At 32.2% G+C, this 19401-nt stretch overlaps 2 protein-coding genes and 1 pseudogene across 4 annotated transcripts; all 3 read left to right on the top strand.

Annotated features, from left to right (window-relative positions):
* The first annotated feature begins 861 nt into the window (after positions 1-861).
* On the top strand, positions 862-3893 carry LOC145624530 (U11/U12 small nuclear ribonucleoprotein 31 kDa protein pseudogene; annotated as a pseudogene). The gene is made up of 3 exons (XR_014110442.1): positions 862-1108; positions 1303-1423; positions 3005-3893. The product of XR_014110442.1 is annotated as a U11/U12 small nuclear ribonucleoprotein 31 kDa protein pseudogene (transcript).
* Positions 3894-9478: 5585 nt separating this feature from the next.
* On the top strand, positions 9479-13005 carry LOC145624529 (ras-related protein RAB1BV). Its single transcript, XM_081677580.1, has 9 exons — positions 9479-9691; positions 9886-10008; positions 10990-11062; positions 11165-11265; positions 11774-11839; positions 12060-12157; positions 12286-12348; positions 12439-12531; positions 12617-13005. Exons 2-9 carry the CDS (start codon positions 9936-9938, stop codon positions 12695-12697), a joined length of 648 nt encoding a protein of 215 aa, XP_081533706.1. The 5' UTR covers positions 9479-9691; positions 9886-9935; the 3' UTR covers positions 12698-13005.
* An 865-nt stretch (positions 13006-13870) lies between these two features.
* Positions 13871-16638, top strand: LOC145619988 (pentatricopeptide repeat-containing protein At5g66520-like). 2 transcript variants are annotated; one of them, XM_081674661.1, is made up of 2 exons: positions 13871-15843; positions 15981-16638. In XM_081674661.1, the coding sequence occupies exons 1-2, from the start codon at positions 13976-13978 to the stop codon at positions 16081-16083; spliced, it is 1971 nt and encodes a 656-aa protein (XP_081530787.1). In that variant the 5' UTR covers positions 13871-13975; the 3' UTR covers positions 16084-16638. The 2 variants fall into 2 exon arrangements, with proteins under 2 accessions (XP_081530787.1, XP_081530793.1); XM_081674667.1 differs by having other exon boundaries at positions 13871-16637.
* Positions 16639-19401: the final 2763 nt, after the last annotated feature.

The following is a 19401-nucleotide window of genomic DNA, read 5'->3' as shown; positions in this document are numbered from 1 at the left end:
TTTTTGACAGTAAGAACTAAGAAAGGAAAAACAAACAACTTAAAAAGACCAAAAAAGAAACTCCCGAACACGAGCCTTCCCAGCCAACCAATGCGCTGGAGATACCCATTGCCTTGGAACTTTCTGAATCTTGCAGGCCTCAACAGTAGCCAAAAGAGCCCGAATATCCTGAATTAACCAGCAGAGAGAAATGCCGTCACGTTGTTTCCGGGCCAACGTCATACAAAGAGGTTCGCAATCAGAGAAAATGAGGATTCTACGAAAACCCCTTGCGCATACATGTCTTAACCCCCAGTAACAAGCCTGTAACTCAGAATGGAGAGCTGAAGAGGAGAAAGAAGCACGGGCACCCCCTCCTCGCACTACAGGCGAATCACAATCTCGAAAAATCCAACCCGCACCAGCCGAATTGTCCAAGGACGACCAAGCCCCATCAAAAATCAAACATATATCAAATTTTGAAGCAATCTCCCCACAAAGAGTGGCCACCATATCTGAACTAGGTATCCTAGGCCGAAGATCCCTCGATTCATTTACGAGTACCTTATCTATTTTCGTTCTCAAAATACATGTTAACCCCTGTTCTTTTGAGCTGCCATGGTTTGATCTGCTCTACTTTGCTCGGTTCTATTGGCTCAAATGTTAGAAAAAAAAAAAAAGCCTTACTAAATAATGCTCAGTATGAGTAGACAAATCATACTACAGAGTATATTGTAACTAGCAAATTGAATCACAATGTTATCCACTTGTCAACTCATAATGTTTGGAGTAATATATTATAAAAATAATTGATCTCAATAATTTTTATATTTATCCTAATTTTGATACCAAAAAAAAAAAAAAAGACACAATTACCCGAAGTGCCACCTAATCGGTTAGCAATGCTCCATTCATTGATTCAATTGAGGAGCACCAAAAAATAATCTTTCCTAATAATAAAAGAGGGCCGGTTCATCTCAACTTCCTTCTTTTCTCTCTCCTCTCTTTTATCTCCGAACCAAATCGCCGATTTCGACAAACCAGGAATTTAAGAGAGGATCATCTTCAGAAATTTTTAAGCTCATTTTTCAACTATTATTAATTCATCTAAGTTTTTTTTTTTCTTTTGGTAATTTTCTCTCTCCAAATTAACTTCTATCTTCAATCAATCACATTTTCATGGCCGATCCATGCTTTATGTCTCACATTTTCTCTCTGATCTAGTTAATTTTCTTCGATTTTTTGTTGTTTTTGTCGATTTAATTTAATTTTTTCGATTCGATTTTGATTTTGAATTTGTTGTTTTTTGGATTTCAATTGCAGGAGAATATTTGATTGAAAGTTTTTCTAGGGTTTCTGGAGGTGTTTAATTAGGCTGCTCGACCTGCGAGAGCTCGCGCTGATTATGATTATCTCATCAAACTTCTTTTAATCGGAAACAGTGGTAATGTATTTATCGTTTGATTAAAAATGCGGTTTTTTTCGATCTTTGACTGTTTGACAGTTTGTAATCGAATTGATTGACTCGTAATATTTTTGGCATTGAATCTGGTATGCGACTGTGAAAAACATATCTGAAAAAGTGTGCCAAATTATGTTGCCATAGTTGTAGTTGAAATAGGAGAAATTTCAATTAGTAGATGAATAAATTGATAAAATCATATGGCCTTAGTTGTATTTGAAGATGACTTATTATCTGTTTCGTGTATTTTGTTTGAGAAACTCGTAGTCATCTATATGTTTACCGTGTTCACTGTATAGTTTGGAAAGGATATGTGTTGTGGTTCCTATGGAAATATCTTCCATCATTTTTTGCTGTGTGCAAATTGTTGCTTTAAGAATATACGGTGAATCCTTAAAATTCTGTTCATTGCTCACTGCTTCAGTTGGTCTTTGGATCCTGCATTTCATCTATGTAGGCAACCTCCAATATGTATATTGTGGTGCTATGTTGTTTCATTGGCTCTATTAGATTGTTAGATATAGAAGAGAAAGAGAAAATTGACTGTCTTCCAAGTAGGTTTCACTCTGTTAGCAGCTATTCTAAATCTTTGCTGTGATTTGTTATATATATATTAACTCTGTGTAGCATGTTAAAAGTGAGAACTCTGGGTTCTTGGCACCTTGAGCCGTAAGGTTTACATTTTTTAAAAGCTACACTAGTAAAAATGGCATGGGTGGTCTCTGCAGCCTTTATTGTGCAATGATATGCCTTAAGTATCTATTAGTGGGTGACAGTAATCATTTTAAGAGTTACGAAGTATATGATAGTCGTATTGGCATGACTTGAAATCATTATTCTTCTCTGCCTCTGCTCGACATCATTTACTGTGAAATGCTTAAAACTCTTTGCTTTGTTATTCTGTGTTATAACTGTTGAAATGTTGTCAAATTTGTGAGGGCATTCAAATAGTTGGTGTCATAAAGGGAGCATTTCAATGGAAGTGAAGCTCCAATATATGAAATTGTGTTAGTTGGTGTCTTATTTGCAGTTTATATACTACCTCCGTTTCATATTTTTTGCAACTTTGGAATATTTTATATCTCACAAATAATAACCCAAAGTTGTAAAATACGTAGTATATGAAACTGAAGGTAGGACTATGCTACTACATCTAGTTAAGCAACTGGTGATGCTCTCTTTCCAGATTGGTTCATATTGTGGCCTGAAGAGACTAATTTATTGCGGTTTTTACTAACTCATGATTCACTTTTGTATCGTATTGTGTGTTGTGAAATCTTGCTCTGTGTATTAGGTGCTGGTGTAATCTTATTACAAGTTCTATGTAGATGGTTAAGTCTTGTGAATCATAATTCTGGCTTCCATTGCTAGAATTGTCTTTTATCATACAGCTTTGAAATCTTTATGCTGTGTTTATATGTTGTATCACAATAAGCTTATGAAATTCTTACAGTATGGCCTAAATAATTATAAATATAGTTGAAACTGAGTAGGGGATGTTGATTGGAGACTACCAAATGATATTAATTATGCTTAACTAAACTATTTCATCAAAATTTGTAGGTATTTGCTGAATTTGTTAAGAACCAGCAATTTCCAAGAACAAAGGGAATGGCTGACAGTGATGAAGACGATACCTTCTACTATCGGTACTCCACCCCAACAGCTGCTCATTCTACTGCTTCTGCTTCGACCACCACCAAGCACAGCAGCAGCAGCGGCAGCGGTGGCTTGGCTCCCTCTAAGTCAACTGTTTATGTTAGCAACATTGATTACAACCTCACTAACTCTGACCTCTTCACCATCTTCTCCACCTTTGGAAAAGTCGCTCGTGTCACCATTCTTAAGGACCAAGCCACGCGCCGTAGCCGTGGCGTTGCCTTTGTCCTCTTCGTCTCCCGTGATGACGCTGTTTCTGCTGCCCGCCAGATGAACGAAAAAATCCTCAACGGCCGAACCCTAAGAGCTTCGATTGCCTCAGACAACGGACGCGCAGCTGAATTTATACGTCGTCGTGTTTATAAGGACAAGTCTAGATGTTATGAGTGCGGGGAGGAAGGCCATCTGAGCTATGAGTGTCCCAAAAATCAGCTAGGTCCCAGAGAGCGTCCTGTTCCTAAGAAGGGAAGGAGAGAGAAGGAGCAGAGGAGGAAGGAGGATGATGAAGTGGAGGAGAGAGAAGGGGATGAGGAAGAGGTCGCGTTTGAGGAGGATAATTGGGCTTCTGTGGTTGATAGTGATGCTGATCAAAGGTTGTTAATGGGGCATGATGAACAACAGAGATTGGCGAAAGGGAAGAAGGTGAAAAAAGCTAGCTATTTCAGCGACGAAAGTGGGGAAGAGGATTGAACATATTGTATATTGTATTTAGGGTAATTGTCAAAATGATCAACCACCTTCTTTTCTTTAAATTCCCCTTCAATTATATGAAATCCAAACTATTTTCTTGTCCTGATATGTTGTCACATATCTACTTCAAGTCACACTATTAGCGTTACAATTGATTGGGAGGTGCTGAGAAGGGAGGTAAAAGGCAGTTGCTTATTAGGCCTTCCTCAAAAGTGATTATCAAGTTTCTAGTTGTCATGCAAGAAAGCATGGGCATGGTATGATCTCTTCATACAGTTGTCATTACTGGTTCGGCCTCCTTTGGGGAATTATATTTAATAGGTCATCTGTCCTTAACTTTTTTTGCTGTATGTATCATTAATTGGCTGTTGTGTGTTGCTTTCTACAGGTTACATTGGAGAATTTGAGTATGTCGATGACCACAGATCCGGAAAGATAGTGATTGAACTGAATGGAAGATTAAACAACTGTGGTGTTATCAGCCCTCGTTTTGATGTTGGTTAGTCCACACCGGTTTAGATTCTTGAGAATGAGACTGAGTCTTGACTCTTGAGGTTATGACTCCCCAGCTTTCACCCGCACTTGGACGTGCCTTTCTGCAGTATGCTAAGAAAAAGAAATGGCCTTACCCTCCTCCTTGTCCTCTTGTTTTAGATTTGAATGGTTTAATGCTAAAATGATACCCCCATTTGTGGTATGTGGGGCAATCAAAAGTGGCACATTTTGTGATCTGCAACTTCTAGAAGAAATGAAGGCTGATTTTGGTATTAATGGGATTAGATGAAAAATACTAGGAGCTATGACCTAAAGCTCACCAAATCTGGATTGTAGGACTTAATAGTTGTTTGCTGGCAGCTGTTTGGACCCAAATTTGGTTATGTAACGTTGTTCCCCCATTATTTGTTTTACCCTATTCTGAAATTACAGTAAGGAAGTTTAATCATGTAATACTTCTAGCAGGATATGTCGTGCAGATACTCAAGACAGTTTAATTGTGTGATACTGTTTCTTAGCACTCCATAAACACATTGTAATTACGCCCCAATAAGGCCCCATAAACACATCAGAATTACGCCACATCACGTAAGAATTTACATGTTTAGTTGTCCGACTATATAGATAAAAGCCTAATCCTGGAGACAAAATTGTTTACATGGACTATACTCATTCTTGCAAGAACTTGACAGTGGGACTTGCTAGACTCCTGTCTCCTGGTGCCAATTTCTCGCGTTGATTGGCGAGAGAAGTCCCCAGTGGCGCACCATTCATGCACATGCCAAGGGCAATTGATAGGCACAATCCTATTGAACAAGCCCCAAGTTGAAAACAGACACTTTATACATGCATGCATAGTTGTATACACCATACAACCATTACCATACCCCTTTCTCCACTTGGAGGTAGATTCCAATTTCCACATAATATCAAACTATTGACGTGGCATAAATTATAAAATGAAATTTAATCATCAAAAAAGAAGCATATAAGGACTTGAAAATTCATTTGTGGAAACAGTAAATATCTCGATTTAAACACCTGTCAATACTGTTATGTATTCCAATCCATTAATCTTTGTAATAATTTTACATGCTGCTTTAATTTGACATACATTCATTTTCGAATTATAATTTGATTTCGAGTCATAAAATTTTCAGGTCTACTTTTGTGATTTCTTGCCCTTGTATCTTTACTTGAGAACTAGTGGTGTTAAATTTTTTGTAAGATATTTTATTCTTTTATGGAGCAGTCATACAATCATATTACAATAATTCAAGTAGCTTGCTTTGTGACAACTAACTCACTCATCATAATAAGATAAACAACTTGATTAACTTAACAATACATGATAAAGCGATAGATGTTGAATATCTTTATTCATACATCACACTAATACCACCTTGTTTAATGTATATAGATTACCAATTGTTGTCAAAAAGGATAAAATTGCATTATTTTGACCTTTTCATGCTTTGTCATTGATGTTGTCCATGTTGCAACTTTAATGTACACCCACCGAATCGACAATGCATAGAAGAATGAATGAATGAGTGAATTTGAGTATTTTTAAATACGGCAGACGTCAACATTAGAGGCCATACCAATAGCTGTATATTGTAGCTACATGAAGTGAATTTATAGCAACTTCTTTAAGAGTTTGTACTGTATGAGTTGTATTCTCACCCTTTTAATTTCTTTCTTGATTATAAAGCACTTTGTAAAGCCGGTGCTCTCTGATCGAATCTCTTTGCATATCCTATTTGGGAAAAAAGAGGAGTGTACAAATATAGAATGCATCGAAAAATCTAGATTTTGAATGATGAGGAGGATCCAAAGATGGCTATAGGTTATTCCTTATGACGAGCCAATGTGTTTTGGGGTTAATTTGGCCACCCCACAACCCACGTACTTTGTACAGTGCCAAAATTTTTAAAAGGTCGTGCTTGCACGGCCCAAGCCCACGTGCGATCATGTTGGGTCATGTTGTGCCTGCGTGTCTAAATTCAATTTTACAGTGTTCTACTTGCGATATTATTTCATGCTGAGCTATGATGTGTCTTGCCGTCCTTCCCTTAAAATAAAGGTAGCTTATGTCTAAGTATGCATATAAACGTATAGTAATCTGTCATGCCATGTCATGCCTTGCCTTTTTTTGTGATAGGCCATATCTTCTTCTAGTCAGCCTAACCCAATGCCATTTAAGAGGATCAACCCAATTAAAGCAATTGAAAGAGTGGAAACTAAGGGCTGATGTTAGGAGGGAAGTAGGAGTGTAGGACTTTTTAGGTTTAAGAATAATTTTGTAATTTACTTGTTTTTTGGCCTTAACAAACAATGCAATTAAAAACATTATTGTTACTTTCCAACCTATAATCAACCAATCATGTTTTAGAAAAAGAGCATTAATATGTGTCAAAAACACTGGCATTATTCCACTATGACAAATGAAAAAAAAAAAAAAAAAAAAAGCAAGAAAAGACCATCAAAATTCGACCAAAAATTGTGATCTGTTTTGCATAAGCTGGACAACTTTTTGAACATCAAATAGATAGGAAGATGAGCACAAATGCAATAGCAGACAAAATAAGGGTTGATGGGGGGTTTTAGGCAATAATTGTTCTTGACATGTTTCCTCTTGAACAGGAACAACTAACATGTGCATATCTCTTGTATAATTTTCTCACATGGAAGCCTCCAATTTTGCGCCTCTAGTAATTATAGCTCCCACCATTTAATCTTGGAAACCATGTTTTAATGCTAGAATCTTTACTTAATTTAGTGCATTGAGTTTTGAGTTTGGACTATATTTTTTATTAATTTTGCAATAAGCCCAGGCATCTCTTCGTGTTTACAAATTAGGAGAACATTGAGTTGAATGTTAATGAATGAGCGACCATAAATGAAAGAAATGCGAGAGTGAGGGATAGTTCAAGTGGTTAGAGCTTTTCTGTCGGTTTCAGGAGATCCTGAGATCGATTCTCACCCCCGCCATTGTAGCTCTCTAAGCACCAAAAAAAATAAATGAAAGAAATGCTATCCCTACTTTTTCAAAAGTACCACTCAACTCTTATGAATAGTGCTAAGGCCTAATATAAAAGAGTATGTTACACGTATTTTCTAAATATAATTTGTTTGAATCTCTATCTACATTATAAATTCATAATAGGATCATTTTTTTTCCTTCACCTAGTTCATATTTTGGGCTAAGGGCTTGTTCATATTTACTGAACAGAGCTGAACTGAACTGAACTGAACTAAGCTGAAATGAATATTTTATGAGAGAGGGAAATTAAGAGCTGAACTATGAACAGGCCCTAATTCGGATTCAAATATAAGTTTTGAGTAATTTGGCTCCAGACCCCATCCATTTATTGTTGCGGGGGATTGAACACGCGATCCTCTCTACCAAATACAGTTCCAATCACCACTGCACTAACAATCAATTGGTTACACTCTAAATTTTCTCAATACTTTTTATTTTCTTATTATACTATGCCTTAAGGGTAACAATTATGTCTACATTGTCAATTACTTAATAGTCGTATCCTTAATAACGAAGAATAGTTTATTCAATTTACAAAATATTTGAACGTTGTGCATCAATTTTCAATTAGTCGTTCACCATGCATAGAATGGTTCTTCACTCTTCACCGTGTACGGAGTACCAATTGGTTGACTGGGTGGAAGCATTCGGTCTTGTGAGATAGATATGAGGGCCTGTTCATATTTACTTATTTTCAGTTCAGTTCAGTTCAGTTCAGCTCCAATCAGTTCAGTTCAGTTCAGTTCAGCTCTTAATTTCCCTCTCTCATAAAATATTCATTTCAGCTTAGTTCAGTTCAGTTCAGTTCAGCTCCAATCAGTTCAGTTCAGCTCAATTCAGTAAATATGAACAGACCCTGAATTTTACCAATGAAGATGGTATAGAGCCATAAACAATTCTCTCTGTTCTCTTTTAATTGCAAAATTATTAGACGACGCATAATTTCTTAGTATAGTGGTATGACAAATCGATATAGCACATTGGACTAAATTCATAGAATTGCATCTTACATATCCGTTTAAAACATGATAAATAGTCAACTTTAAATTAAAAAGAATTTTGTACGCTATTAGTAAAAACGAGTATAATAGCTAACAACTTATTGACGGTTAACATTTACTCCTACAGGTAATGGTCACCTCCACAGTTTTGCCGAACACGAACACATCCTTATTTTAATACGAAGTATATACCAATATATTCTCAACGATAATATATATCAACATAAGCTCAACGATAATATCAATATACATAAGTTGTCTCCTTTGTATGCCCCCAGGCCCCAACCTAATATGGTCCCTAAGGTCCAACCACTTGAATTAAAAGTTTCTATAAATGCTTCTCCATCTTTATTTTCATGATTTCACATCAAGGCCCCAAACATCATACCAGTCAGACCATAATAGGTGTTGAAAAAAAAATTCAAAACAGTACAACAATTTATTCGTCCTAAATTTGTAATTATCAATGACTAATTAAATATTTACAGTTGACCCCGTCTAAAAAAAAAAAAAAAAATTTTTTTTTACAGATTATGAAATGTCAACAATAGTTTTTCTCTTTAGTCCATATAATTACAAATTGCCCTGAAATAACTGTACATTAAAAAATTTAGTAATTTTATTTATAACAAAATAGTAACTCCATTCTTAATAAGTGTGCAACATATGTTATCAACATGTATTTTATGATGATTAGTAGAGGTAAATAGACAAATTTACTTGAAAATCACTAAGAGATAAAATGTAGTGTTGTTGATAGCTAATTATTCATTTACGAGTTTCCTATCTATTTTCGTTCTCAAAATACATGTTAAGCCCTGTTCTTTTGAGCTGCTATGGTTTGATCTGCTCTACTTTGCTCAGTTCTATTTGCTCAAAAATTCAAAAGAACAAAGCCTTATTAAATAATGCTCGGTATGAGTAGACAAATCATACTACAATATTATATTATAAGTTTATAACTAGCAAATTGAATCACAATTTTATCCACTTGTCTACTCATAATGTCATACCTTGGAGTAATATTTTTTAAAAATAATTGATCTCAATAATTTTTATATATATCCTAATTTTGATAACAAAAAAAAAAAAAAAGACACAATTACCCGAAGTGCCACCTAATCGGTTAGCAATGCTCCATTCATTGATTCAATTGAGGAGCACCAAAAAATAATCTTTCCTAATAATAAAAGAGGGCCGGTTCATCTCAACTTCCTTCTTTTCTCTCTCCTCTCTTTTATCTCCGAACCAAATCGCCGATTTCGACAAACCAGGAATTTAAGAGAGGATCATCTTCAGAAATTTTTAAGCTCATTTTTCAACTATTATTAATTCATCTAAGTTTTTTTTTTTCTTTTGGTAATTTTCTCTCTCCAAATTAACTTCTCTCTTCAATCAATCACATTTTCATGGCCGATCCATGCTTTATGTCTCACATTTTCTCTCTGATCTAGTTAATTTTCTTCGATTTTTTGTTGTTTTTGTCGATTTAATTTAATTTTTTCGATTCGATTTTAATTTTAAATTTGTTGTTTTTTGGATTTCAATTGCAGGAGAATATTTGATTGAAAGTTTTTCTAGGGTTTCTGGAGGTGTTTAATTAATGGCTGCTCCACCTGCGAGAGCTCGCGCTGATTATGATTATCTCATCAAACTCCTTTTAATCGGCGACAGTGGTAATGTATTTGTTGTTTGATTGAAAATGTGTTTTTTTTTTTTTAGATCTTTGACTGTTTCTGAGTTTGTTATCGAATTCGTTGATTCATGATAGTTGTGGCATTGTGTGTGTTTTGATGGATCTGGTGTGCGATTGTGAAAAAAATGTGTGAAAATGAGTGCCAAATTATGTTGCCATATTCTAGTAGATATTTGCATGATTTTTGATGATTGTGGAATGAATGATGATTTGAGGATTGTTGTAGTTGAAATAGGAGAAATTTCAATTAGAAGATGAATAAATTGATAAAATCAGATGGCCTTAGTTCAATTTGAAGATGACTAATTATCTGTTTCGTGTTTATTATGACGAATTCTTAATATTCAGCTCATCACTCCAGTTAGTCTTTGGATCCTGCATTTCATATGTGAAAGGAACATCCAATGACCAACATGTATACCTGTAGTGCTTTGATTCAGGCGCCATTTGATTGTGAGATATGGAAGAGAAAGAGGAAATAGACTGTCTTTCAAGTAGGATTGATGCTGATTCTAAACCTTTGCTGCGATTTGTTATATCTGCATGATTAACCTTGTGTAGCATGTTTATAATGACAACTCTGGGTTTGCAGTTGGCACCTTGAGCCAAGGTTCACATTTCTAACAGTGCCTTATAAATCAACACTAGTAGTAATGGCATGGCACCTTGATCTCTGGAGCCTTTATTGTGCGACAATATGCAATAGATTCTATTAGTGTATAGTAATTATGTTAAGAGTTCTGAAGCATATGAATATATGATAGTCTTATACTCTTATTGGCATGGCTTTGAATTCATTATTTTTCTCTGCTCTACATCATTTACAGTGAAATGCTTAGAAGTTATATTCCTTGCTTAGTTATTCTGCTTTGTAACTGTTGAAATGCTGTCAAATTTGTAATAAATGTTATACCTTTTTAGTATCGTGGATGTGTTTTCACCATGCCAATCACATATGCAGGTGTGGGTAAGAGTTGCCTCCTCTTGCGGTTCTCTGATGGTTCCTTCACAACAAGTTTTATCACAACCATTGGGTATTTTATTACTTAGGTTCATGGGGTTAATTATTGCTGATTTGACAGATAAGAATTTGTACAGACTCTTCAGTTTTCTATACTGTGCATTTCTTTGTGCAGTATTGATTTCAAGATTCGGACCATAGAGCTTGATGGCAAGCGAATCAAACTTCAGATATGGGATACTGCTGGTCAGGAGCGGTTCAGGACTATCACAACGGGTAATGGTTCAGTTTTGCATATGTGGTTAAATATTTGTTTGTATGCGTAACAAATGAATACTATTGTGTTGGCCATTTTAAGGAAATTGGTCTTCTGCGCATACATGTAAATCTAAATGTTTTCTGATAATAGTAGTATATATATACTCCCTTCGTCCCACAATATAGTTCCTCTTTGTGTTTTTTCACGGTATTTAAGACTATGAGGAGAAAGTGGATGAAGTACGTTAATAAAAGTGAAAAGTACAATTATAGACAAAAGTTAGAGAGAAAGTGGAGAAAAGTACAAGGCATGTGCAAAGTTTAAGGATAATGTAGGAAGTAATATGAATGAAGTTAAAAAAAGTGAGGGTATAATGGTATTTACATATTATCCAAAAGTAGAAATAGGAACAACATTTTGGCCTATATTATGGGAAAACATGAACTATATTATAGGACGGAGGGAGCATATCTAAAAATTACTTGTGTTTACCAGTGACTTGACCTTTGTTTTTGCCAATTTCAGCTTATTACCGTGGAGCCATGGGTATTCTGTTGGTTTATGATGTAACTGACGAGTCATCATTTAACAGTAATATATTCTCTTCTCTCTCTCTCTCTTTTTCATTTTTTTTTTTATTTTAGCAATATACCTTGGCTCTCTGAGATCATTGCATTCTGTAAGGCCTTTTCTTATGTTGTTAGAAATCTGTCCATGTTACTAGCTGGTGCTATTATTGGCTGAGTCCATGTTTATTCATTTGACTAGAGATGAACTTTTCCCTTTGAAGTTAAGCTGCTTCTTTTTTCAGATATTAGAAACTGGATACGCAACATTGAGCAGCATGCTTCTGATAATGTGAACAAGATTCTGGTAGGGAATAAGGCTGACATGGATGAGAGTAAAAGGGTAAGGAATATTTTAGGCTTTTGGAGTTCAACTTGCAAGACTTGCATTTTAGTTATGACTGCTTGGCCTACAAAACAAGCCTTTCAGGTTTCTCTGTATCAATTATATTTCCTTTTACATTTCTTCAGGCTGTGCCGACAGCCAAGGGACAGGCTTTAGCTGATGAGTATGGGATTAAGTTCTTCGAAACTGTAAGTAAATGGCTTGGGATGTGCTTTACATAGCTTTGTATCGTGGTATTATTAGTTGGTTTTTTTAAACGAGTATTAAAATCCTTGCAGAGTGCAAAGACGAATTTAAATGTGGAGGAAGTTTTCTTTTCCATAGCGAGAGACATTAAGCAAAGGCTTGCAGATTCTGATACAAGGCAAGAGGTAGGATTCTGCATCTTACAGAAATTTTCATTTTTTTTGGTTTCATTGCTGGTTGTTTTATGTACGTATGCAATGTTAATTGCAGGCTCAACCGTCAATTACGATTAAACCAGCCGACCAATCAGGCAGCCAAGCAGCTGCTAAATCAGCCTGCTGCGGTTCTTAAGGTGCCGGCAGTTGATTGGACAAGGCAACATGTTCAGTGGAATTATGTGTGCAAAACAGATGAATCTGATTGTTATGACAATGTGATGGATGCTTGTAATATTTGTTACCATCATTCTTTCCTTAAACCTGTTTTAGTGTGCCAAAGATAGTTTTTAATCAACTAGTATAGTTGTTCCTGTGAGGCTGTGACATTTTTTTTCCCCTTTTCTTTTTTTTTTTTTCATTTGCTTGTCTAATTAAATCCTGTTTTAGCCATACATTGATACAAAGCCTCTATTCAATGATAGCTTTGCAAATTACCATTCATTCTTACAATTTTTTTTTTTTTCTTTAAGATTAGCTTTGCAAATCATTAGTGTTTTGAGTTGGGGATAATGTTTCTACAGAAGGTTTTCCATATTCGAAGTTGAAATTGATTTAAGGACTAATTAGCCAAGCAATTGCCATCACAAGGTTGGAGGGATTGTTGATGCGAGAGAAAAAGTAAAAAAAAAAAAAAAAAAAAAAAAGTTGATCATACACTAGTTGAGTAGAGGGTAAGATCTGTAAATTTAATGAAAAAAATGCGTAGTATTTATTGGATTAAAATAAGCTAAAAAAAATTCTAAGAAAGGTGACACATGAAAAGTGGCGATGCAAGAGATTTTTGTTATAGTTATAGGGGTAATGAATTCTTTTCTTTGCTAGTTCTAAAATTTTGGATGTAAGAATATAAAAAAAGGTTACACAAGAAGTTTGGAGTTTAGAACTCCTTAGCTAGCTTGCCCTGACAATTTTGGTTTTCAGCCATTTATACTTTTACTTCTTCTGTTTTACTATACATTAGTATACCCATTTATTTGGATGTAGGGTATGTCTTGATTTACTAAAGTGAACTATTTGAAGCTGAACTAAACTGAATAAAGCTGAAATTAATTGTTTATGAGAGAAGAAAATTAGGAACTGAACTGATTGGCGCTAAAGTGACTGAAATTAAGTTGAAGAGAACAAACCCCATAATTATCAATGCATAACTTTAAATTAGTCAAAGTTACTTATGTAAATAGTGATAGAAGTCAAAACGTGACAACTAAAATGAAACAATAAAGTACTACGACGTACTTGAGTCTTTTATTTATTTATTTATTTATTTGGCAAAGGTTTTAGGACATACTGGTACAAGTACCAGTATTGTTTGATTATGTTATGAAACTTCACTGAATTGTTAGTTGTTACTAGCACAATTTATTAAATCTTACAATTTCAATTGTAATGCATAAATAAAGAAAATCAAGAGATGATATCTGTTGCCATATCTTCTGCACTTGTTGCTGCTGCTCCACCCAGTAACCCAAACCCAGCTAAACGCTTAGATAAATGCTCGTCCATGGCAGAATTGAAGCAACTTCACTCCCAAATCATCCGTCTTGGCCTTTCATCTGACAACGATGTAATGGGTAGAGCTATCAAGTTTTGTGCTTTGTCGAAATCTGGTGATTTGGTTTATGCCCACCAACTGTTTGATAAAATGCCCCAACCAGATGCTTTTATATACAACACCTTAATCAGGGGTTATTTGCAATGTTATTTGGCTAGGGAATGCTTGATTTTGTACTTGCGAATGTTGCAGGACTCTGTTTTTCCTAACAACTTTACATTCCCTTCTCTTGTTAGAGCTTGTTGCATTGATAATTGGGTTGTAGAAGGCAAGCAAATTCATGCCCATGTTGTCAAGTTTGGGTTTTTGAATGATGGGTTTTCACAGAACAATTTGCTTTATATGTATCTGAGTTTTGGGTTATTAGAGGAAGCTCGTCGGGTTTTTGATAAGATGCCACGAAGAGATGTTGTCTCGTGGACTACCTTGATTAGTGGGTACTCACAATTGGGTCTTGTAAATGATGCTTATGATGTGTTTAGGTCAATGCCTAATAGAAATTCAGCTACTTGGAATGCAATGATAGCTGCATATGTGCAGCATAATCGTTTCCACGAGGCGTTTGCTTTGTTCAATGAAATGAGGACCGAAAATGTAGAATTAGATAGGTATGTAATAGCTAGTATGCTGTCTGCTTGTACAAAGCTAGGAGCTCTGGAGCAAGGAGAGTGGATTCATGGATATATCAAGAAGAATGACATAAAGATGGATACAAAACTTGCAACGACAATTATCGACATGTACTGCAAGTGTGGGTGCCTGGAAAAGGCTTTTGAAGTTTTCAATGAGCTGCCTTCAAAGGGGATTTCTACATGGAACTGTATGATTGGTGGTTTTGCAATGCATGGAAGAGGAGAAGTAGCTATAGAGATTTTCAAGGCTATGGAGAGGGAAGCAGCTGCTCCTGATAACATCACTTTCTTGAACGTTCTCAGTGCTTGTGCTCATTCGGGATTGGTTGAAACAGGACGCCATTACTTCAAGCATATGACTGAAGTTCATGGACTCGAACCAAGAATGGAGCACTATGGTTGCATGGTTGATTTATTTGGTAGAGCAGGATTGCTGGAGGAGGCCAGAAAGCTTGTTGAAGAAGAGATGCCCATGGAAGCTGATGCTGGGGTGTTGGGTGCCCTTGTTGGAGCTTGTAAGATCCATGGAAACTTCGAGCTAGGAGAGAAATTTGGGAAGAGATTGATTGAACTAGATCCTAATAACAGTGGTCGATATGTTCTATTAGCCAACCTCTATGCAACTGCAGGCAAATGGGATGATGTTGCTAAGATCAGGAGGTTAATGAATGATAGGGGGGTGAAAAAGGCTCCAGGTTTTTCAGTGATCGAAATGGAAGGCATGGTCAGCGAATTTATTGCAGGGGGAAGGGCTCACCCTGAAAGCAGGGAGATATACTCTAAACTTGATGAAGTGCTTGAGAGAATAAAAAGCCTAGGTTATGTGCCTGACACGGATGGAGTATTGCAAGATATTGATGAAGAGGAAAAGGAGAACCCTTTAAATCATCATAGTGAAAAGCTTGCCATAGCATTTGGGCTACTGAAGACTAAACCAGGGCAAACCATTCGCATCACCAAGAACTTGAGAGTTTGTAGAGATTGTCACCAAGCAAGTAAACTCATTTCCAAGGCTTTTGATCGCGAAATTATTGTGAGGGATAGGAATCGTTTTCACCATTTCAAGAATGGTGAATGTTCTTGCAATGAATTCTGGTAAGATATGGCTTTTATTGTCATATAGATGCACATGGATTTTGCTTAGCTCATATATGTACATCTGTTGTTATTGGTAAGATTTGCCTTGTCTCGTGATTCTCTAAATGGTTCCCTCACCGCGAGTTCCATCACAGCTATTGGATAGGCCAAGTACTTTATATATGGAACGACTGGTCAGTGGGCAAGGAAAGCCTCAACTGCGCCAAAGAATCCTACTTCTTTCAGTCAGGCAGGTAAACTCTCATCAGAAAAGGATGTTCCCGCAGTAGCTTTTTTTCTTGAGTTTACCATCACTATTACGAGACTTGTGTAGATGTCTTATATGATTATACTAGCGTGGATTGGAGGATTGGGAACAGAAGGTGGTCTTAAGAATTCATTGTGAACATCTAATATATCTAACAGTTGTGCTGTATCGATATTAAAATTCAGAACACAGAGCTTGAGTGCTAGCAGATTAAGCTTCAGATATGTGATAATGCTGGTCAAGAATCCATCATAACAGGAGTAATTTTTCTTTATGCCTATATTCACAACTGATTAGCATGATAGTATGATACTATATTTTATAATTTTTTTGGGGATACTATATTTTTTAATTTTTTTGGGGATATCTTTAGTTTGCATTTAGAACATTATGGTACATATTTATTATAAATACGTACTGTTGTCGTATAAGATCATGTAGAACCGATAGGACACTGATGTATAATACATTTAGTACTCCGCAATATGAGTGAATAATATGAACTTGAATTCACTTTAACCCGACTAAACCCACTTCCAGCCCAACTTATTTCTACCCAATCCAATTACAACCTAGCCCATTCAAAACTTGATGTCTTATCATCCACCCTGTTCATCCTTAGGGCTAATTCGGATTTGGGAATCAGTTCTAGGTGGTTAGATTCCAGTCCTCTCCCGATTATTATTGTGGGGATCGAATATGAGTCCTCCCTACCAAGTATAGTCCTAATCACCACTACACCAACATCTAATTGGTTACGTACTATGATATATTGTAAAATTTTAGTAAGTGGTAAAAAGTAATAGGAGATTTGTGAAATTAAATTATCCAAACAAAAATTTGAAGTATAATTGAACTCCATAGTTTACACCATGGTAATGTACAAAATTTATTATATATCCACCTAATTATTATTATTATTATTATTATTATTATTATTATTATTATTATTATTATTATTATTATTATTATTATTATTATTATTATTATTATTATTATTATTATTATTATTATTATTATTATTATTATTATTATTATTATTATTATTATTATTATTATTATTATTATTATTATTATTATTATTATTATTATTATTATTATTATTATTATTATTATTATTATTATTATTATTATTATTATTATTATTATTATTATTATTATTATTATTATTATTATTATTATTATTATTATTATTATTATTATTATTATTATTATTATTATTATTATTATTATTATTATTATTATTATTATTATTATTATTATTATTATTATTATTATTATTATTATTATTATTATTATTATTATTATTATTATTATTATTATTATTATTATTATTATTATTATTATTATTATTATTATTATTATTATTATTATTATTATTATTATTATTATTATTATTATTATTATTATTATTATTATTATTATTATTATTATTATTATTATTATTATTATTATTATTATTATTATTATTATTATTATTATTATTATTATTATTATTATTATTATTATTATTATTATTATTATTATTATTATTATTATTATTATTATTATTATTATTATTATTATTATTATTATTATTATTATTATTATTATTATTATTATTATTATTATTATTATTATTATTATTATTATTATTATTATTATTATTATTATTATTATTATTATTATTATTATTATTATTATTATTATTATTATTATTATTATTATTATTATTATTATTATTATTATTATTATTATTATTATTATTATTATTATTATTATTATTATTATTATTATTATTATTATTATTATTATTATTATTATTATTATTATTATTATTATTATTATTATTATTATTATTATTATTATTATTATTATTATTATTATTATTATTATTATTATTATTATTATTATTATTATTATTATTATTATTATTATTATTATTATTATTATTATTATTATTATTATTATTATTATTATTATTATTATTATTATTATTATTATTATTATTATTATTATTATTATTATTATTATTATTATTATTATTATTATTATTATTATTATTATTATTATTATTATTATTATTATTATTATTATTATTATTATTATTATTATTATTATTATTATTATTATTATTATTATTATTATTATTATTATTATTATTATTATTATTATTATTATTATTATTATTATTATTATTATTATTATTATTATTATTATTATTATTATTATTATTATTATTATTATTATTATTATTATTATTATTATTATTATTATTATTATTATTATTATTATTATTATTATTATTATTATTATTATTATTATTATTATTATTATTATTATTATTATTATTATTATTATTATTATTATTATTATTATTATTATTATTATTATTATTATTATTATTATTATTATTATTATTATTATTATTATTATTATTATTATTATTATTATTATTATTATTATTATTATTATTATTATTATTATTATTATTATTATTATTATTATTATTATTATTATTATTATTATTATTATTATTATTATTATTATTATTATTATTATTATTATTATTATTATTATTATTATTATTATTATTATTATTATTATTATTATTATTATTATTATTATTATTATTATTATTATTATTATTATTATTATTATTATTATTATTATTATTATTATTATTATTATTATTATTATTATTATTATTATTATTATTATTATTATTATTATTATTATTATTATTATTATTATTATTATTATTATTATTATTATTATTTCCAGTAATTGACAAACATTGTAAAATTTCCAAGCCTTACAAATCACCATCACATGACAATGTGACCATTAAGAAGTGTGGATTCAGTAGGAATGTAAATTGATTCTACTTACCAAATTAAATATTATAGAGTATCTCCTTGCCTGATGTTTTTTGGATTTAAGTAATATTTTGGTAAAGCTCTAAGATTTGTATACATATGAGATATGCATGAACTTTCTTAAAGTTATTCCAATTGATAATAATATGATGAAAATGTTAATTAAATATTTTGTAGAAATTATATCTTAATTGGAAAAAGAGGAAGATAAAATCTATATAGTTAGCACTAACCAATTAACATAAATATAATATTTACATATTTTCTACACATATATATCCTATAAAAGGTTTTAATTTTATAAGCCAAACTCTTGGATGAATTTTACAATGGAAATACTAAAGACTCTACAACAAAGAGTGATGGAGGCAGAGCAAGCCAGGTTCCTTGAAATACGACGTCGTTTGCAGGAGATAATACCTCAAAATTCTTATAATTCTTCGTTCTTCT

The sequence above is a fragment of the Chenopodium album genome, chromosome 3 (genome assembly GCF_948465745.1).
Source record: "Chenopodium album chromosome 3, dcCheAlbu1.1, whole genome shotgun sequence".
NCBI lineage: Eukaryota > Viridiplantae > Streptophyta > Magnoliopsida > Caryophyllales > Amaranthaceae > Chenopodium > Chenopodium album.
This window is presented reverse-complemented; position numbering and strand designations above follow the sequence as displayed.